The 20,545-nt window shown below is 40.3% G+C and overlaps 1 protein-coding gene across 3 annotated transcripts in view; it reads left to right on the top strand.

The window, feature by feature from the left end:
• The first annotated feature begins 444 nt into the window (after positions 1-444).
• Spidr (scaffold protein involved in DNA repair) overlaps positions 445-20,545 on the top strand; it is a 217,147-nt gene continuing 197,046 nt past the window's right edge. The window contains exons 1-3 of one of the 3 annotated variants that reach the window (XM_075970685.1): positions 445-527; positions 18,372-18,527; positions 19,159-19,225. In XM_075970685.1, the coding sequence (XP_075826800.1) occupies positions 495-527; positions 18,372-18,527; positions 19,159-19,225 (256 nt within the window). In that variant the 5' untranslated portion in view covers positions 445-494. The remainder of the gene's footprint in view (positions 528-18,371; positions 18,528-19,158; positions 19,226-20,545) is intronic. The other 2 variants (XM_075970694.1, XM_075970704.1) reach the window with 2 other exon arrangements.

The following is a 20,545-nucleotide window of genomic DNA, read 5'->3' as shown; positions in this document are numbered from 1 at the left end:
AAAACATCCAAGGAATGACTTCTTCCAAATTAATCTCTGGACCAGCATCTAGAAACAAGAACGGAAGTTCTCTGACTTCACCTCAGATCCATAGTGTGTGAAATCAACTTTATAACAAATCCAACGTTCCTGAAGTCTTTTTAAAAATTGGTAATCCTTGCTCTTGATACTTGAGAATTCTCCCTTAGATAGGGAACTGTTTTTCCTGACTTACTAGCGTTTTATTACTAATTAACAATAATTATTGTATTCTAGTCTACTTAGGATACTTATTTCAGGGTGGCCCGTAGAGCACTTCCCAGGCGCCTCAGGGAGAGTGAGGAACAGCCTAGCACAGCAGCGCCCAAACACTAAGAAAACCCGCCTTAGCCTTTGGATTTCCGGAAGGGGCGGGGCGCGCGAGGGGGCGGGGCGCGCGAGGGGCGGCTTCCGGAGGGCATGGATTCCGGAAGGGGCTGGGAGTGAGGGCGAGGGGTGGTCCGTGCGAGTGGGAGATGTCCGGCGGCGGCCGCGCTGGCGGGTCTAAGGTACGCTCTGCAGTCGCTGTGGAAGCCGAGCGCGCGGCGCCCGGCTCCGTGGGCTTCCCATGCTGGCCCTGGCCCGGGCTGATGGGCACGCGCGGGTTGTGGCGGTCGGTGTGGAGCAGGGCGTCCTCGCCCTGTCCCCCTGCCCGGGAACCTAGCGCGTGGGCGGCAGACGGAGGATGGAAGGCGCCGCTGGGCAGAGATTCAGAATGAGTGTGTTAGCCGGAGTCTGGCCATTCATTCGTCCCCGTTTACTCTGTTGCTTACCACATCAGGGCAGGAGGTATCTTCACTGCACCGCTTTCCCGCCCAAACTTTGTGAGAGGAGTCGCTTCTCCAGTGCGCCCCCGCCGTCTCTGTGCGCTGCAGGCGTGGCGTGTAGGAACTCTTACACAGGTGACATTTAAGTGAACGTACCTTCTCTTCGTTGCTCCAACGCTGTGTTCCTCACTTCCAGATGTTTGTTTCATAATACTCACAGTTTAAAACAGCAAACGGTGCTTCATTTCTTGGTCTGCTCTTCGTTTTAGCTGAAAAGCTTGCGGAAAGAATATCCCACGTAAATGCCTCAACTCCCTTATCCCTGCCATTCCCCTCCTGTCTCTAATAGACCCGAAAGACAACCCTGAGAACTTCGTAGCTGACTTAGAGAGCAAAAGCACATATGAACTATGACTTAAAAACTAATTCAACTTCGGAAAGATTAAAATGGGAAAAAGAGGAATTAGAACATTACTAAATCCACCATAAATTATTTAATTACGGCAGCAATTGATACCCTTGTCACCAGAGTTTATTTAAGCATCTCCGAAGTCCTGATTTGCTCTCCTAGCTGTTCAATGACTTTTCCCTGCTGCCCTGCACCGAATTTTGACATTGTGCTTTTTGTCAACTTTAGGAGTTTGCCCTGGGCAGTCTTATACCTTGGTTTTAACTTCCTACTGCTGCGTAAACAAGTTACAGTGTGTTATGAAGCCATCATTCTTTTAGGTTACCGGGACCTAACAATTTTTCCTAATTTAGTAACACTGTATTTGACTTTTTATTTCTGCCTCGTCATTGTATTATTTTTTTCCATAGTTTTCCTTTTCAGTAGTTGTGTTACTTGCTGCCGTGTAAAAATTGCCCCCAAAACTGAAGCAGCTTTCAACAAGTATTGCTACCAAAAGGCCAGGAAGCCGAGTGTAGCTTAACATGGTGGTTGTTGCTCCGTGTTTCTCACAGGGTCTTCCCCCAAGTAAGCTTCAGTGTGTTCTGCCCATAGGGCGGCTTACAACAGAGTAGTGGACTTCCTTAGCAGCAGATGAGACAGGGTCTCATGTAACACAGCCTGGCCCTGAATTCACTGTCACCAAAGGTGACCTTGAACCTCATCACCTTGCCTCTACCATCAAGTGCCATCACACCCAGCTTTCATTTAAAATTTAATTTCTTGGGGGATGGGGAGGGATCAGGGCTCAGTATATACCTGTGGCTGGTTTGGAACTTATTGTGTAGATGAGGCTGGCCTAAAGCCTACAGTGATCATACGTCCCCATTGTTGGAATTACAAATGTGAGCCACCACATCAAGCTTCATTTAACTCGTTTATCAGTCCTTTGAAGAAGCACTGTTTGTTTCATGCTGTGGGTGGTGACAGTGACCCCCAAGAGGAGGCTAAGTGATTTGACCAATGAACATAGCATTCAGATTGTCTTGCTCATCTTGCTTTGTTTTCCTGCTTCATGGTCTTCCACACCTTCCATACTATGGCCAGGTTTAATTCCTTTTTTTTCCCCCTTCCGTTTTTTTGAGACAGGGTTTCTTTGTGTAACAGCCCTAGCTCTCCTGAAACTCTCTTTATAGACCAGGCGGGCCTCAAACTCACAGAGATCTGCCTGCCTCTGCCTCTCGAGTGCTGGGATTAAAGGTGTGCACCTCTTTGCCAGGCTGTGTCTCTACGTTTGATTCCTTAGTATAAACATTATAAGATTAGGAATGTGTCTCCAATTCATTCTCCTTAGAGCAACCACCATCACTGGTAAATAGGTGATGAACCTGTGAGTAGACTAGGTGTGAAGAAACGTGGAGAAATACCTTGCTCACAAATCCTTAATATCAGCTTCAGTTCTTCAACTTCCTGCTCATGGAGTTCTGGACAAGACACTGTCATCCTAAATAACTAGAGAGGTATTTCCAAAGACTCTAATATAAGTAATATACTGTAGTAAAGTATGAGCACATTCAAAGAGAATGAAGTGAGGAGAAATATTTAAAGACCATTAAGAGAGAAATAAAGAAAATTGTGTTTCTCTGATGACCCCTTCTGTCTTTGGGTTACTGTTGCTGCGATGAAACACCATGACCAAAACAACTTGTGGACAAAAAGGTTTATTAGGCTTTTATTTCCACATTACGGTTTAGTATCAAAGGAAGTCAAGATAGGAACTCCAGCAGTGCAGGAACCTGGAGGCGGAAGCTGATGTAGGGATCTTGTAGGGATGCTGCTTACTGTCTTCTCAGCCTGCTTTATTACAGAACCCAGGACCACCACCATTCCAGAGACAGCATCACCCACAATGGGCTGGGACCTCCCCCATCTATACCAGCTAAGAAAATGCTCTTACACGTTTGTCTGCAGTCTGATCTTATGGAGGTTCCTCCTCTAAGATATCTCTAGCTTGTGTCAAGTTTACATAAAACTAGCCAGGACATCTTCTCCAACATGATTTCAGGTCCTCATCACCAAATCTTTTATAAGTGCTTCTTGTTGGATGGCTGTCACTTGACAGACAGTATTTAAACCCAGTGTACATTTCCATTTGAAGTATGGCTTTTGATTTTCAGGAAGGCAGGAGAGAAGGAGCTATTGGTTTAAGAACATTTCACTGTTCTAGGAGGATTTAGTTCTATGGAGAATAAGATTAGTTTTCTTTGGTAGGAAGAGAGGGAAGAAGGAGCTGAGCACATGGAAGTTTCGTGCACCTTTATAATGGCTGCTATTTTCTCCCTTAGGGAAGATATGACACTTAGGGAAGATAAACTCACTGGTTAGGCTTGCATGGAGACAGATAAGGAAGTGGGAGTATGGAACTCTCTTGTGTGTTTGAGTGTAGAGGGCTAGGAAATGAGTAAGAATGTTCACCAAAACTGACCGGTAGTTTGAATGTAATTGCCCCCATGAGCTCATAGGGAGTGACATTATTAGGAGATGAAGCTTTGTTGGAGTAGGTTTGGTCTTGTTGGAGGAAGTGTGTCACTATGGAGACTTTGAGGTCTCATATGATCAAGGCATGCCCAGTGTCTCACACCAGTCCCTTTTGCCTGTGGGTCAAGATGGAGGACTGAGCTTCTCCAGCACTATGTCTGCCTGAGTGCCACCATGTTGTACCATGATGATAATGGACAAAACCTCTGAAAATGTAAGCCACCCAATTAAATGTTTTTCCTTTATAAGAGTTGCTGTAGTCATGGTGTCTCTTCACAGCAATAGAAACCCTCACTAAGACTTACCCAAAGACACACCGTTAGAAAATATGGAAGGAGCTAGCCTTGTCTTTGGTTTGTTTTATAGTAGTCCTATAGACTGGGTGATTAGTTAAGTTGGTTGGAATCTTAGTAATTAAGAGGCAGTACTGAAATAGTTGCTCCTGGAGTGTGGAATGACATGGGGGATAATTTCAGTTGGGAGAGGGATAGTGACTGATAGAGCCAATGGAAAAGTCCCACTTGGTTCTCAGACACATACAGTCCAATCAGAAACTTAGAAACTCACTGGTGGTGCTTCTGTGTGGGAAGAGGTCATGATAGTTGTTGATAGGCATTTTTAAGTGGAATAATAGAATGGATGACTAGAATCTTTATTTGTAGAGTTAGAAATTAATGGGGGAAAGTTTGATACATTGTACTAGCTCTCTGACTAGGAAAGTACACATTATTTCTATGTTGTAATTTGTCCATAGATAGTACCTATTAGGATTGGCAAGAGGATTGAATAACAAAAATGCTTGGGATGATGTGCTAAGAATATAATCCCTCACTGCATGTCAGTAATAATGAAATCTGTTAATTATAAAACTATAAGGTTATTTGTATGAGGATGATATGGATCCTCTACTACAAAGTTTCTAATTTTTCATGGAATTGTTTTCTTTCACACTGGCAACAGGACAAAGAGGAGGGTTTAGTTTTTTAAGGTGCTCAATGATGGTAGAAGATTCTTAGTTATTTTGACAGGAGGACTTTGTGGTTCAGTTTAAGGTTTTGGTCATCTTATTTGATAATTTGCCTACTATAACTCTGTTTCTGGGTATCAATATGTAATATTGGATCTTTGTCTAGAAGTTGTTATATCCTTAAAATGAAAGACAAACAGCTAACTTAGTGAACAATGTAAGACAAATAATTTACACAGAATACATTACCTTAGGGAAAATACATTTTCTTTTTCATCAAAGTAATATATATTTATAGATGAGGTAAAATAGTATGAAAAGTTTATTATGAAGGCATCAGCCACTTTCCATATTCATTTCCTTTATATTTTTGAGGCAATTATAGGTTGACATAATTGTAGGGAATAATAGAGATCTCAGATATATTTTACCGATTTTTTCCTAATGATAATATTTTCCAAAACTATATAACAATCAAGTCATCAATATATTGACATTAGTATGTTGTAACTGTATTACCCAAATTTCTTCTATTCTCTTCCCCTCCTCTCCCTTCTTTTTCTCCCCCCTCTCTCTCTCTTCCTCTCTCTGCATGTGTGCATGTGTGCAAAACAAACAACCCCCCAAAACAAACCAAACAAAAACAATTTAAAAACCCTACCATAGATAGGGTGGCTTATACATAACAGGAGTTTGTTTGTCCCAGCTGGATAGTGTAAGATCGGAGCACTGAGAGCCAGTGTTTGCTGAGGGCTACCTGGATTATACACAGCCTTCTTGCCATGTCATCCCGCGGTAGGGGAAAATGAAAGAACTCACCAGGATTTCTTCCTAAAAGCATTGGGTTTTATGCCTGCATTTTCCCACAGATGTGTTGTTCTACTTTAATTCATCACCCTCCCCACTGTCTTCCTACCCTCCTTTGGTGGACACCCTTCCTTTCCTCAGATGGCCCATCTTGTCTTTTATTTTGAGACAGGAGCTTGGGTTCTAGACTAGTTTCAGACTCAGTATATAGCCAGGAATTACTTTAAACTTCAGAGTGTTGGGATTGTAGACGTGTGCCACCATGCCTGGTTTTCTATAGTGTTGGAACTGTGACACTGCCGGTTTAGCTGCATCCCCAGCCTCCCTTCCCATGTGTTCCATTATTCTTTTGTCACACATGCCATCTCTTAAGATTTCTTCCTTCTCATGATTCCTCTAGTTTCATGACCTACACACAGACATTTTAGTACATACATACATACAAATATATCCATCAATATGTATAATTTTAAGTTTAGATTCCACATATGAGAGAAAACATTTCTCTTTCTGAATCTGATGTAATCAACATAATGATTTCCAGTTCCATTTACTTTGCTGCAAATGTTATGATTCTGTTTTCGTTATGGCTTCATGAAATCCCTTTATGTATGTATTACATTTTTGTTTTTAATCTGTTCATTTGTTGATGGACATCTTGGCTGGTTCCATTTTCTGGCTACCATGAAAGAGCAGCAGCAAACATGGATATTCTCTCTGGTGTGTTGACTTAATGTCCTCAGAGTATCTACCTGAATGTCATAGCTGGGTCATATGATTGTTACATTTTTTGTTTTTCCCCAACATGGAATCCTCATGTTGCTTTGCACTGTGGCTATGTAAATTTGTGTTCTCATCAATAGTGAGTAAGGATACTGTTTCTTCATATCTTTACCAGAATTTATTGTCTTTTCTTTTTTATTGATGATAGCTATTCTGACTGAGGTGAGACAGATCTCAAAGCAGTTTTAATTCATATTTCCTTGATAGCTAAAGACTTTAAAAAGAATTTATTGGCCATTCCTATTTGTTTTGAGAGTTCAGTGTAGTTTTCGTTGTTTTTTTTTTTTATATTTCTTAGATAGTAATCATTTGTCTGGTAGTGGAAAAAGATGTTTTTCCCATTCTGTAGGCAATCTCTTTTCTCTGCTGATCATTTCCTTTGCTATTCAGAAGCTTTTTCATGTCATGTAATCCTGTTTGGATTATTTCCTATGCTGTTAGAAACAATTCATGCTGGGGCTGGAGAGATGGCCCTGTGGTTAAGAGCCCTGGCTACTCTTCCAGAGGACCTGGGTTTGATTTCTGGCACCCATGTGGTTGCTCACAACCATCTGTAACTCTAGTTAGTGGGGATCTAACACTTTCTTCTGGTCTCTGTAGGAACTGGGCATGCAAGTGGTGCATGGATGCGCATGGAGGCAAAACACCCATGTGCATGAAATAAAAGGAAATTCTTGCTTATGCTTGTATGTTCAATCCATGCTCAAGACATCAGGTCTTGCATTAAGGCTTTTGATCCATTTTAAAATGGCTTTTGGTGAGAGATGGGGATCAAGCTTCATTCTTCTACATGTGGAAATGCAGCATTCGCTGCATCATTTAAGAGGCTGTCTTTTCTCTGATGTGTGCTTTTTGACAGCTATGTCATTCGCTGCATCATTTAAGAGGCTGTCTTTTCTCTGATGTGTGCTTTTTGACAGCTGTGTCAAAATCCAAGTGGCCATGACTGTGTAAGTTTATTTCTGGGTCCCCTCTTATACCTCATTCATTTGCATGTCTGTTTTTGTGCCAGCATCATGCAATTTTTGTTATTATGGCTATATACTCTAATTTGAGATCAATATTGTGATACTTCCAGCATGGGCTTCTCAGCTAAGGATTTCTTGCCTGTGGAGTCTTTTGCACTTACATACAAACTTTAGGATTGTTTCTAGTTATATGAAAAATGTGATTGGGATTTTGATGGAGATTTCATTAAATCTGTCAGCAGATTTTTGATAATGTAACTATTTTCATGATATTAATTCTGGCTCTTTGTCAGCATGGAATATCTTTTCACTTACTACTGTGTTCATTTTTTCCCCAGTATTTTATTTATTTGTTTGTTTATGGGAGGGAGCACATGGTACACATGCCACAGTTTGAGTGGTGAGGTCAGAGGACATTTGTAGGATTTGGTTTTTTTCCTTCAACTATGTGGGTAGGCTTGGCAGTAAGTGCTACCACTGAATCATCCTCACAGCCCTCTTCAGTATTGTAAAGTTCTCATTGTATGGGCTGTAATGATGGCTCAGTGGTTGAGAGTGTACACTGCTCCTACAGAAGACCGAGTTCAGTTTCCAGAGCTCACATCAGGCAGCTCACAATGTCTGGAGCTCCAGCTCCAGGGGATCTGCTACTCGTGCCTCTGTGAGCACCTGCGCTCATGTGGACAGACTCACACGGAGATGAGCACACATACACACAATTAACAATAAAAAATAGATCTTTAAAAAAGTTTTTATTATAGTGGTCTTTAGCCTCTGTGTGTAGATATTATTTATTGTTTGAAGCTATTGTAAATGGGATTTTCGCCTCTGAATTTTTTTGGAAAGTGTTGAAAAATTACTGACTATTGTAAAGATTACTTTTATTATGTCTAAGCATATATGCATGCTGTGTGGGCACCATAGCTCATTTGAGGAGGTCAGTGGGCAACTTTGGAGTTGGTTTTCTCCTCCTCCCACTTTAATATGGGTTTGAACCAGCAAATGCCTTCACCCACTGAGCTATTTTGCTGGCCCAAAATTTTAACATTTTTCTCTTCAAATATATACCATATGTGTATGTATGTATGTATGTATATGTATATACACACACATATATAACACATTTCAGGGATAAAGCCAACTTGACCATGGTGGTTAATCTTTTTGATATATTCTCCTTGCAAGTATTTATTGAGCAGTTTTGAATCTATGTTAAAGGTTATTGGCCTATCATGTATTTCTGTATTTCAGGGATATATTTTGGTAGATATCTTCTAGTGTGTGTGTATTTCAGGGATAAAGTCAACTTGGTCGTGGTGGTTAATCTTTTTGATGCATTCTCCTTGCAAGTATTTTATTGAGCATTTTTGGTTTTATGTTTATAAATGTTATTGGCCTATAGTTTTTAAGTAAAAAATTTAATTTATTGTTGTTTCTCTACTTGGTTTTGGTATTAGAGTGATACTGACTTCATAGAAAGCCTTTGGGAATATTCTTGGTTCTTTCTTTTTTTTATAGTTTAAGAAGGCGATATATAGTGTTTAAGAAGGCTATATAGTGTTTGTGTGTGTGTGTGTGTATCTATCATGGACAATGAGTGGAGGTCAAGAGGACAACTTGTGGGATTTGGTTCTCTCGACCATGTAGGTCTCAGCTTGAATTCAACATTGACAGCTCAGGCCTGGTGTGGCAAGTCCCCACTGAACAATCTCACTGGCCCTCTTAATAGTTTTTCTGGATTCTCCACTATACGTACACGAAATTTCATAGTCTGCATATACACATTTTACCTCTTGAAGTGAATTAAAGAAAATTTTCTTTTTATATATTAAAAAGGAAAGTCATTATTTTCCCTTTCTTTCTATCACATTCAACATGATCACTCCTGTTATCCAGATGTGTAGGAGATTTAACTTTGTTCCAATCAGTTTCTCAGTAAACACTAAATGGGATCCTATATATAATTTTATTACATTCTGATGCTTTCTAATTAGAATAATGTAAGATCCCACAGGTTGAGGGCTTATTTCTGTAGACTGCTTTTGCCTCAAATGCCAGTAGCAAGATGACTTTTCAGTATGGTCCTAGTTTGCTTCCCATTGCTGTAAAAAGACCATGACAAAAAAGCAAGTTGGGGGCGAAAGGATATAGTTCATCTTACAGGTCAGTCTATCATGAAGGGAAGTCAAGGCAAGAGCTCAGAGCAGGAACCCAGAGGCAAGAACTGAAGCAGGGGTCATGGAGAAATGCTGCTTGCTGGTTTGCTCAGCTTGCTTTCTTCTGCAACCCAAGACCACTTGCCAGTGCTTGCTTTTCTCCTGCAAATGTTTTTGGCATCTCTGTAAAATATTAAGTAGCTGAAGTTATGTGTGCTCACTTCCATTTTGTTCCAGGAAATACTTTTCTTTCTCGATTTCTTTTTTGATCCATTCATCATGTAGTAATGAGTTGTTGAATCTCCATGAGCTTGTGTATTTACTAGCGATTTGTTTGGTGTCAAGTTTAAGGTTTATTGCATTGTGGTTAGATAGGATACAAGAAGTGATTTCAGTTTTTGAATTTGTGATTTGTTTTATGTCCCAGCATGTGGCCTATTTTAGAAAAGCTTCCATGCGCTGCTGAGTAGATGTGTATTCTTTGGTGTGTGAGTGGACTATGCTGTAGATACTTGTGAAGCCCATTTGATGTTTGATGTCAGTTAGTTCTGATGCTTCTGTTTATTTTTTGTTCAGACAGTGGTGTACTGAAATCACTATTAATGGGTTGATGTTAACTATGTCTTTAAATCCAGGAGTAGATTTTTTATGAAATTTAGCACCCGAGTTCAGTGAATATATGTTTAGGATAGTAATGTTTTCTTGGTTAACTGTTCCTTTGGTTAGAATGAAGTGTCTATCTTTATCTCTTATGATTCACTTCAGTTGAAGTATATTTTGAAATTATTTTGCTACACCTGTTTTCTTTCTGGTTCCATTTGATTCGAGTGTTTTTCTTTATCCTTTTACTCTAAGGTAATACCTGTCTTTAAAACTGAGATTCTTGTAGACAGTAGATAGGTAGATTTTGCTTCTTGTTTCATTCAGTTAGTTTGTGCCTATTGATCAGAGAATTGAGGTTATTGATATTTAAAGATATTAGTGAAGTGTGTGTGCTATTTTCTGCCATCTTGTGGTCAGTTTTTGGTCTTGCTGTTTGTGTTCTCAGTGGTATTTGTGTTTTAATGATTATGGCTTCCTAATTCTTTCCACAGTCTCTCTGTTATACTCATTTCTTTTCTTGTTCAGAAATAATGCCTGTTGTATTTTCTCAGGCTTGGTTTGCTGGATATAAATTGTTTAGGCTATTTATGTTGTGGAAACGTTTTCTTTCAGCTACAGCAGATAATTTTGCTTGGTATATTAATCTCTGATGGTTATCATTGTCTTTTAGGACTTGGAATGCATTGCTCCAGGCCTTTCAGAAATCAGTAGTTACTCTTAATGGGTTTTCCTTTATATGTCATCTATGTTTTTTCCCCTGACAGCCTTTCATACTCTTTCTTTATTCTATATACTTTGAACTATGATATATACCTTGGGATAGTTTCCTTAATCTGTTTTGTGTTCTCTATGCTTTTTTTGTCCATGTGAGTGTGTTTTCCTTCGTTTGGAGATCTCGCTGAAGATCTGTTCTGTGGCATTGACCTGGGATTCTTCTTCCTCATCTCTTAGAATTACTTAAAAACTTGATCTTTTCATGGTGTCTGAAATTTCTTGTCTATTCGTCTCCTGTGATTTTTAGAAATCTTCATATTCCTTGCTATTTTTGTGCCTAGATTCTTTACTTTGTCTTCCAGTCCCGATATTCTATCTTCTGTTTGAGTCATTCCTATTTGTAAGTCTCTCCTTTGAATTTTCTAGTGGGCTATTGGGTTTTTTAATTCCATCTTCATTTCGGTTTGAGTCCCATTTCACATTTCAGATGTTCACATTCTGGATTGTTGTCTTCATTTTCATCACCCCTTTGTTTTTATTTTCTTGGGCATCACTTGAGATTATTTTCTACTACGGTGTCTTGGGGTCCTGTTGCATATTTAAGGGAACTTGAGGGTGTCAAGACATGAGGCAATCAAACTGTCCTGTGTGTCTTCCTAGCTTGCCTTAGTATTCTGTTGCATTGAAAAGATGCCATGACCATGGCAACTCTATAAAAGAAAACATTTAATTGGGGCTTACTTATAGTTTCAGAGATTTAGTCCATTTTCTTCATGGTGGGAAGCAAGGTGGCATGCAGGCAGACATGCTCGAGAGTAACTGAGAGTTCCACATCCAGACCCGCAGACAACAGTTAGAGGGACACCAGGACTTGCTTGAACCCCTAGTGACCCACTTCCTCCAACAAAACGACATCTACTCCCACAAGGCCACATTTCCTAATCCCCCAAGTAGTGCCATTCCCTGATCACCAAGCATTCAAATGTATGAGCCTCTGATAGCCATTCCTATTCAGTTCACCACATTCTGTTCCCTGCATAGACTTGTAGCCATATCATAATGCAAAAAAAAAAAAAGAAAAGAAAAGAAAAAGAAAGAAAGAAAGAAGGAAAAAGAGGAAAGAAAAAAAATGCTTCCACTTCAACCTTAAAAGTTCCCACTGTTTAAAGCTCCAAAGTCTTCTGAGATTCATGTTAATCTTCAACTTTGACCCCTGAAAAATCAAAATCATAAGACAGCTCATGTACTTCCAGTTTACAGTGGCACAAAATATATGTTACTATTCCAAAAGGGAGGAAAGGGAGAATAGTGAGGAAATACTGGACCAAAGTGAGACCTAAAACCAGCAGAGCAAACTCCAGCCTCTGCATCCCATGCCTGATGTCAGAGGACTTTTCAGACTTCCAACTCATTTCAGCTTTGTTGACTACATTACACTCTCTCTCTTGGGCTGGTTCCACCCCTGGTCTGCAGTGTTTCTTGGCAGGTTTCTTATGGATCTGGCATCTCCCAGCATCTTGGGGTCTCCATTGAAATCCAGGCTTCACCTTCACGGCTTCATGTAATGGCCTCTCTAGGCTTCCATGCAGGGACACCCCTGACATATGCCTGGCCTCAGCAGCTTTCTTTAGCCATGGAGGGAAATTCTGTAACCCCTATCTTGTGTCCTTGACTCCAAAGCCAGAACTACATGGCTGAAGCTGCCAAGTTCTGCTGCTTGCTGGGCCTGGAACTTGGCCCCCTTGTTCAGTTACATCTGCAGCAGCTTTCTGTTGTTGATTGTTTCCTTCCCTGCTTAAGCTTCTCTCCAGTTCCCTTCCACAGCTTGGATGGGATCTTGCCTTGAGGTCATCACTCCCTCTATTCCATTTCTTAATCTATTTATCTCCTTGAGCACAGAATTTAGATCCATTACACAACCTGGTGCTCCTTTTCTCCTCAAACTGTACTTCTTGTATTTTTTCTTGCTCAGCTTGCTCCTTTTTATTATAGATCTGAATAAGATTGGCCACTAATAACCACATGGCATGGCCTAAACTAGGCTGTTTTGAAATCACTTCTGCCAACGCCATTAATCCAAAACTGTTCAATTTAGCTTTGGGCAGACTTTTTGGGCAAGGGCAAAACGCAGCCATGTCCTCTGCCAAAATATCACAAGAACAGTCTCTAGGCCTCTTACTAATATTCTTCTCTTGAGATGAGCCATCATAATCTACATTGCTCTCAGTCTGTCTTCCACGTTCTTACTAGTTTGGCCAATAAGCCCCGCTTAAATTGTTCAACTGCTTTGCTCTTATTATCCCTCCTCTCTCTCTTCGATTGGACTACTGGAGCTCGGCCTGGTGCTTGGCATCTGCATCTGTCAGTTACTGGATGAAGGCTCTATGATGATAGTTGGGGTAGTCATCAATCTGATTACAGGGGAAGGCCAGTTCAGGCGCCCTTTCCACTATTGCTAGGAGTCTTAGCTGGGGTCATCCTTGTGGATTCCTGGGAATTTCCCTGGTACCAGGTTTCTTCCTAACCCATAACAGCTCTCTCTATCAAGATCTCTCTTTCATTATTCTCCCATTCCATCCCTCACACAACTGGACCAGCCTCTTACCTTTGACTTCATGTCCAGACAGTCTTGAAAGTCTTGAACTAAAGGCAGTAAGGTTGCAGTAAGCAAGGGAAGCTACAGAATACAAAAGGAGATATTGGATTCCTTTCAAAGACAAAAGTCAAACGCTAGCCAATTAACAAATCAAATGTTCTGAAAGCATACAAACCGAAAACTAACAGATCTGAAACCAATTAAAGGTCTGAAAGTGAACAAATCTGAAAACATTGGAAAGGTTAGGAATCAAAAATGCTTCTAAAGCAAACAAAAAATTGATATCTTTAACCAGATATTTCAAAGCAAAAAACAAACAAATGTTTAACCCCCCAAGCACATCTTAGAATAAACCAATGAAACATCTGTCATATCAAGTATGATCTAAGCCACAGAAAGAACTCATCTACCAGCTAAGTCAGTGCCCGATAGTTGAGCACAGAAGGCCCTGTGGTGGCAACTTGTGCCAGTCTGCTTGATTGTTCTTGGTGGATATCTGTGCAGAAGCAGCATTCACCTCAAGGGAAATAGTTTTGCTTTGTTTCCTGGACCTAAAATGAGTGATCATGCATGTCCAGGAGGATGGATTCAGGTGTCCCAGAATGCTATGTTTCAGAAAAATAACAATTTCATGACGCTTTTTATAGAAAAAGTACAAAGTCAGGGACAGCCTACTTGTAAACCATGGTAAGATGTGTGGGCAGACTATTCAAATTGCTTTTTCTCCTTCTGTTTTTCCTAAGATATTATTAGTAGTATGCATTTGTACTTAAATTCATTTCGCATTAATCCTTTTTCATGTAAAGAGATATTTAAACTTTATCCTGCTTCTTTCTAAAGTTTATCATTTCATTACTGACTAGTATAACTGTGTTTTGCTTTGCATTGAAGTGTCAGCTACTGGTTTACATTTTTTTTTAAATGAAAATAGATTCTTCACTCAGATAATACATCCTGATCACAGTTTCTCCTCCCTCCACTCCTTCCTGCTCCATCACCTTCCCTCTCCCCCAGATCTACTCCCCTGTTTCCTCTTCAGAGAAGATCAGGCCTTCAAGAGATGACAACCAAACAGGACAAAACAAGATACAATAAGGCAAGGCAAAAGCCCTCAAAAAAAATGCTGGACAAAGTAACCCAATAGGAGGAAGAGTTAAAAGAGTAGGCAAAAGAATAAAGAGACATAGCCACACCTACTGTTTGTCTCACAAAAGCTCCGTGCTAAGAGCCATAACATATACAGAAAGACCTGGTGCAGACCCCTGCAGGCCCTGTGCTTGCTGTTCAGTCTCTGCGAGCTTGTGTGAGCTCACAGTTGATTTGGCGGTGGGCCTTGTTTTTCTTCTCACCCTTCTACAGTCTTTCCGCTCTCTCGTCCATAGGGTTCCCTGATTTTCTAGGGGAGGGGCCCAATAGAGACCTCCAATTTAGACTCTCCGTATTATATCTGGCTGTGGGTCCCTGCATTTGTTTCTGTCTGCTGCCAGAGGAGGCCTCTGATGATGACGGGACAAGGCACTGATCTATGAGTATAGTAGAATATCATTAGCAGTCATTTCATTAACCAACCTTCCTTCCTTCCTTCCTTCCTTCCTTCCTTCCTTCCTTCCTTCCTTTCTCATTCCTTTCTCTTTTTCTTTTCTTTTTTTTGCCAGTTGTATTTGGTTTTACCCTAGGTCTTGGGTCTATCTAGTCTGTTTCCTGGCCATCCAGGCAGCTTGGGCATGGGCTCCTTGTTATGGCAATGGCCTCAAGTTAAACCAAGCATTGGTTGGCCACTCCCACAATCTGCTCCACCATTGTCCTACCACAAAACACAGATTGTACTTTGAAGGTTTTGTGAGTGGGTTTGTGTCCAGGTTTCTCTTTTCAAAACTTACAGAGTATCTATCTTCTCTTGCCAGAGAGACTAGAACATAAGGGTGAAGGCTCCATGCAGTCACCAACCTGACCTCTCTGTGTTCAGTGTACTGTGTGGATGTTGTCCTCGGCAGTGGGGCCCGGCTGTCAGTTTTCAGAGAGCAACTCTCTGTCCTAGCTTCAGCCTGGGTTGTTTAGCAATCTCCATGGCCAAAACCTCAACTGAATGTAATCCAATCCCACCACTGCAAGCCTTGCCTGGGTACAAGAGATGGCTAGTTCAGCCTCCATATCCTCCATCGCTAGCAGTACTGAATGTAATCCAATCCCACCACTGCAAGCCTTGCCTGGGTACAAGAGATGGCTAGTTCAGCCTCCATATCCTCCATCGCTAGCAGTACTGAATGTAATCCAATCCCACCACTGCAAGCCTTGCCTGGGTACAAGAGATGGCTAGTTCAGCCTCCATATCCTCCATCGCTAGCAGTACTGAATGTAATCCAATCCCACCACTGAAAGCCTTGCCTGGGTACAAGAGATGGCTAGTTCAGCCTCCATATCCTCCATCGCTAGCAGTACTGAATGTAATCCAATCCCACCACTGAAAGCCTTGCCTGGGTACAAGAGATGGCTAGTTCAGCCTCCATATCCTCCATCGCTAGCAGTTCTCACTAGGGTCACCCTGTAGATGCCAGGAAGATTCCACTGCACAGTTTCCCACACCATTCCCCTGGAGCATCCCAGTTCCAGCTGTCTCTCCTAGCACTCTCTCTCCCAGCCATCCCTCTCACCCCAGTCCACTTGCATTTTGTGCTATTGACAATGTCCTTTCCTTAGAGAAGCTGTTCAGTTTCATGAGGTCTCATTTGTTAATTGTTGATCTTAGTGCCTGCACTATCGGTGCTCTGTACAGAAAGTCATCTCCTATGCCAATGCATTCAAGGCTACCTTCCTCTTTTTCTTCAGTCAGATTCAGCATGGCTGGATTTATGTTGAGATTTTTGATCCACAAACCCGAGTTTGTGCTGGGTGATAAATATGGGTCTATTTGCATTCTCCCATGTTCAGACGTCCAGTTTGACCAGCACCATTTGTCAAGATGCTTTCTTTTTTCTATTGTGTCTTTCCAGCTTTATTAAAAATCAGGTGCCCGTAGGTGTGTAGGTTTATGTCTGGGTCTTCAATTCAATTCCATTGATCAACGTGTCTGTTTTTGTGCAGTTTTTTTTTTTTACTATTATAGCTCTGTAGTACAACTTGAAATCAGGGATGGTAATACCTCCAGCAGCTCTTTTATTATTCAGTATTATTTTAGCTATCCTGTTTTTTTCTTTTCTTTTAAGACAGTGTCTCACTGTGTGGACCAGGCTGGACTTGTGTTCAGAACTCACAGAGATCTGCTTGCCTCTATCTCCTGAGTGCTGGGATTAAAGGTGTACGTTACTACACCTAGCTTTTGCTTTTCCATATTAAGCTGAGAGTTGTCTTTTCAAGATCTGTAAAGAATTGTGTTAGAATTTGGTGGGGATTACATTGAGTCTATAGATTGCTTTTGGTAGAATGGCCATTTTTACTTACTCCTACCAATCCATGAGCATAGGAGAGCTTTCCATCTTCTGAAATATTCAATATCTTCAATTCCTAAGAGATTAGGGATACAAGAGATATACCCAAACATAATAAAGACAATTATAACAAGCCTATAGCCAGCATCAAATTAAGTGGAGAGACACTCAAAGCAATTTCACTGAAATCAGGAACAAGACCAGGCTGTCCACTCTTTCCATATTTATTCAACATAGTACTTGAAATATTAGCTAGAGCAATAAGACAATGGAAGGAGATGAGGGAATACAAATTGGAAAGGAAGAAGTCAAAGTATCGGTATTTGTAGATGATATGATAATATCCATAAATGACCCCAAAAGTCCTATAGGGGAACTCCTGTAGCTGGTAAACACCATCACTGAAGTGGCTAGATACAAGATTAACTAAAAGCAAGCAAGCAAACAAAAAACAACCCCCCCCCAAATCACCACTACCACCACCACCGCCGCCAAAACCAGTAGCTCTTCTTTATCAAATGACAAATGGACTGAGAAAGCAATCACAATATCCTCAGTAATGTAAGTATCTTGGGTGTAACTCTAACAGAACTAAGTGAAAGATTTGTATGATAAGAGCTCTAAATCTGCCTCACTGTTTCATCTGGCTGGTGTGTCCACGGTGTGTTTTCCTTGTGTGTTGGCATATTCTTTTCTTTACTCTTTTCCCTCATTTGACTTTGATAATTTTTTGTTGTTTATTTTTATAGAATAGTTTTTCTTAAATTTTAGAAGGGAGCAGGATTCAGGATAATTTCTGTACCTTAAGTTACTTTCTTATGGATATTAAAATAAGGCCACTTATTTCCTGTTATGTAGATGCTTCTTGGTACTGCTTTCTGCTTTCTTACACTAGATATTCTCTTTGTCTCTCTCACCCCTCTGTTGCTGAGGTAATCCCACTCCGGGTATTTTGTTCTCATTCTGTGGGCTTGTCCAGTGAGGGAGCTGTGATAGATGTTTGTCTCATGCTGCCCTTAGCCATTCTCATCTATCTATATTTTATTATGCCGAGGGTCATCACTCTAGGTCCACATTCTAAATTACTAGTTCTGGTCCTAAGCCTGTCTTCCTAAGGCTACTCATCTGTGGGGCGTATCTTAGCTAAAGGTCAGGTCCAGTGTCTAACAGAGGTCTCTGATTTGAGGGTCAGGATCCTGGGGGAGACTCTCTGGCTGCAGGGCAGATTAAGGTGGCATCTCTCCAGATGTGCAGAGTAGAACATTGCTCTTGATCTCTGCTTATATACTGTATACTGTCCAGTGGACATCATGGGTTCTAGGACTGTGTCTGGTTTATCTTGTGTGAGTGACGTCACTAAGTTCTGATTGTCAGGTACAGCCTTGCGTGTAGCAGGGATCGTTTTTACGGTTTTTTTTTTTTTTTTTTTTTAGCTATTATAGGATTGTTGGTGGTTTGGCCTCACTCTTTCTTTGTAGTTTGTTGGTCAATTATCAGTGGGTTTTTGCTTTGCTCTGACGATTCAGAGGCATTCAAAAGCTATGCTTTTACTGCCACCATTCCTGGGCTCCAAATTGCTGATTCTATTATAACAAAGTTGGATTTTTTCTCTATTTTTTTCTTTAAAAATGATTTCTGCAGAGGAAAAGGAATTGGCGTATAGCGCACCCTTCGTTTCTAGAAGCGAGGCCACAGCAGTCGAGAAGAGCAAATCTGAAGACAGTGGAAGCAGCTGCCTCTCTCTCTAAAGCGTGGCTCAAGTGTGGAGAAGGATTTCAGAACACTTCTGAGACCCTGGTAGGAGAGCTATAAAACTGTTTCTCATGATTGCAGAAGATCCTGGGTATCTAGGTATTATAACTAGTTTCTTTGGGATTCTCTTAGTTTTCAAAGCACTTCTTTTCTTTTTCATGCCTTGAGTTCTTTTAATAATTGTGTCAAGTTAGTATTTCTCTTCATAGTCTCTGTAGAATCTTTCTCCTTGTTTGAAAAGGAAGAGTGCACACTGAGTGCCGACAGGTATGAAATTACTGAGCTTATTGCTATTTATAAGAATTATATTTATGGGATGTCAGTTTGATTCCAGTTAATTTTTATATATCTTATAAATTACAGAGGAATGCTGAAATAAACTAAAGATAATATGGTTATAGGTAGTAATGAGTGGTTAGTCATATATATGAGAAGTCATTAACATTGACTATTATGTGAAATGTTTCAAAGCTCATCTTAGAGTTTAGAAAAATATGAAAATAATTTGTGTGTCTGTAAGGGCTATGTTCTGGGAAATCTCGGTGAATATTAAGAAAAGCAGAAGAATATGTCAAGGTCGGTATAATTTAATACTGAATATTTTACACAATAGTATAGTTTAGCCTTTTTACATGAATCGAATGTTAAATTATTTTTATTATTATTTTCCCTGCAGTCATTAGCAAGTGAAAAGACAACTATTTTTGAAAACCCCCTGGAATTATCTCCAAGCCCAAAGAAAGGTAACAATGTTGTGTTTATTTTTGTTTCTTAAAATTTTTTACCGCTGATCTTGGAGACCATAACTTTGGAGTCCTTAGATATGTAAGCAAGTGATCTATCACTAACTAAAGTCCAAACCCTAATATGTTGATTTATTGACAGACGAGACTTAAAGCTATTTTTTTTTCTGTGATTTTTTTTTCATCCTTTTAAGATGTCACACAGTTGAATAGTTCGTATATTCAGGGTTAGTGATGTAAAGGTATTTCTGAGAACTTGGCTTTCATCCCTGTCGTAATCTACACTGTTTTTGGTCCTGCTGGTGACTGCTAACATTTTGGTGTTCTTACTAGGTTTACTGTAATCATAGAATCTAGTGCCTTTCATGGTGCTAAGACCATTGAAAAACAGATATGTATATTATAATTCATAACTAGCAAAACGAAATACTTTTGTTGTTGGGAGTCACCGTGACATGAAGAGCTGTATTAAAGGGTCATAGCATTAGGATGGTTGGGAGCCATTGCTTATCTAATAGGATAAGCTCAGGTTTAGGACTCCAGAGAAAGAATGAATAAATGAATAACCAAATGGTCTGCTTTGAATTCCGGTACCATAAAAATATTCATATGGAAAATAAACATATGATTTACACTATAGGAACCACTATTACAAACTCGATTTTTGCGTGGTGCATCTGTTATGGATGCTTTCTAATTTCAAATACAAGGGAATTGTTCACAAAAATCAGGGACTCATGTTATCTCCTGCAATAAGACATCCTCAGAGTCCAGCTATTTTGAGCTCTGTAATGTTAATATGGGATTGATTCTCCTGGGTGAAAGTTTACGGTAGGTTGGTATTTTAGGCCAAATTTTTGAGGAGACTGTTGTTTTTTTATCCAGTGAACGTTGCTTTCTTCAGGAAAGCTAGATCTCTTTTAGCGCTTTGGCTAGAATCTGTCGTACAGATTACTAGTTATATCCACTAAAAATGGTGTGATGAAGGTAGGATTTGTATGTGTGAATATTGCTGCTAGTAATGTTAGAGCTGGTTATCATGGAGAAGAGTGGACTTTGATGGTATCGTCATCCCACCTCTGTAGATGGACTAGAAGACCTCAGAGGTCTTTCCGTCTTCACCTATTTTGGGAAAACAAGCTAAATGCTCAAATCTCAGATTCCGCATCTTGGAAATGGGCATAAGACTGTGAGTTTTATTGGTTATTGTATTAGGTGAGCTAGGAATATAGATAAAATTCCTAGTTCCTGAGTACCTTTGAAGGTACTCAGTTGATGCCAACAGTTGCTTTTGTGTGTGCTGGCATAAAGAGCTGCCTG

Source organism: Microtus pennsylvanicus, chromosome 1 (genome assembly GCF_037038515.1).
Source record: "Microtus pennsylvanicus isolate mMicPen1 chromosome 1, mMicPen1.hap1, whole genome shotgun sequence".
In the NCBI taxonomy this organism is placed as follows: Eukaryota; Metazoa; Chordata; class Mammalia; order Rodentia; family Cricetidae; genus Microtus; species Microtus pennsylvanicus.
Note: the sequence above shows the minus strand (reverse complement) of the source record. Positions and strands in the feature narration are given on the sequence as shown.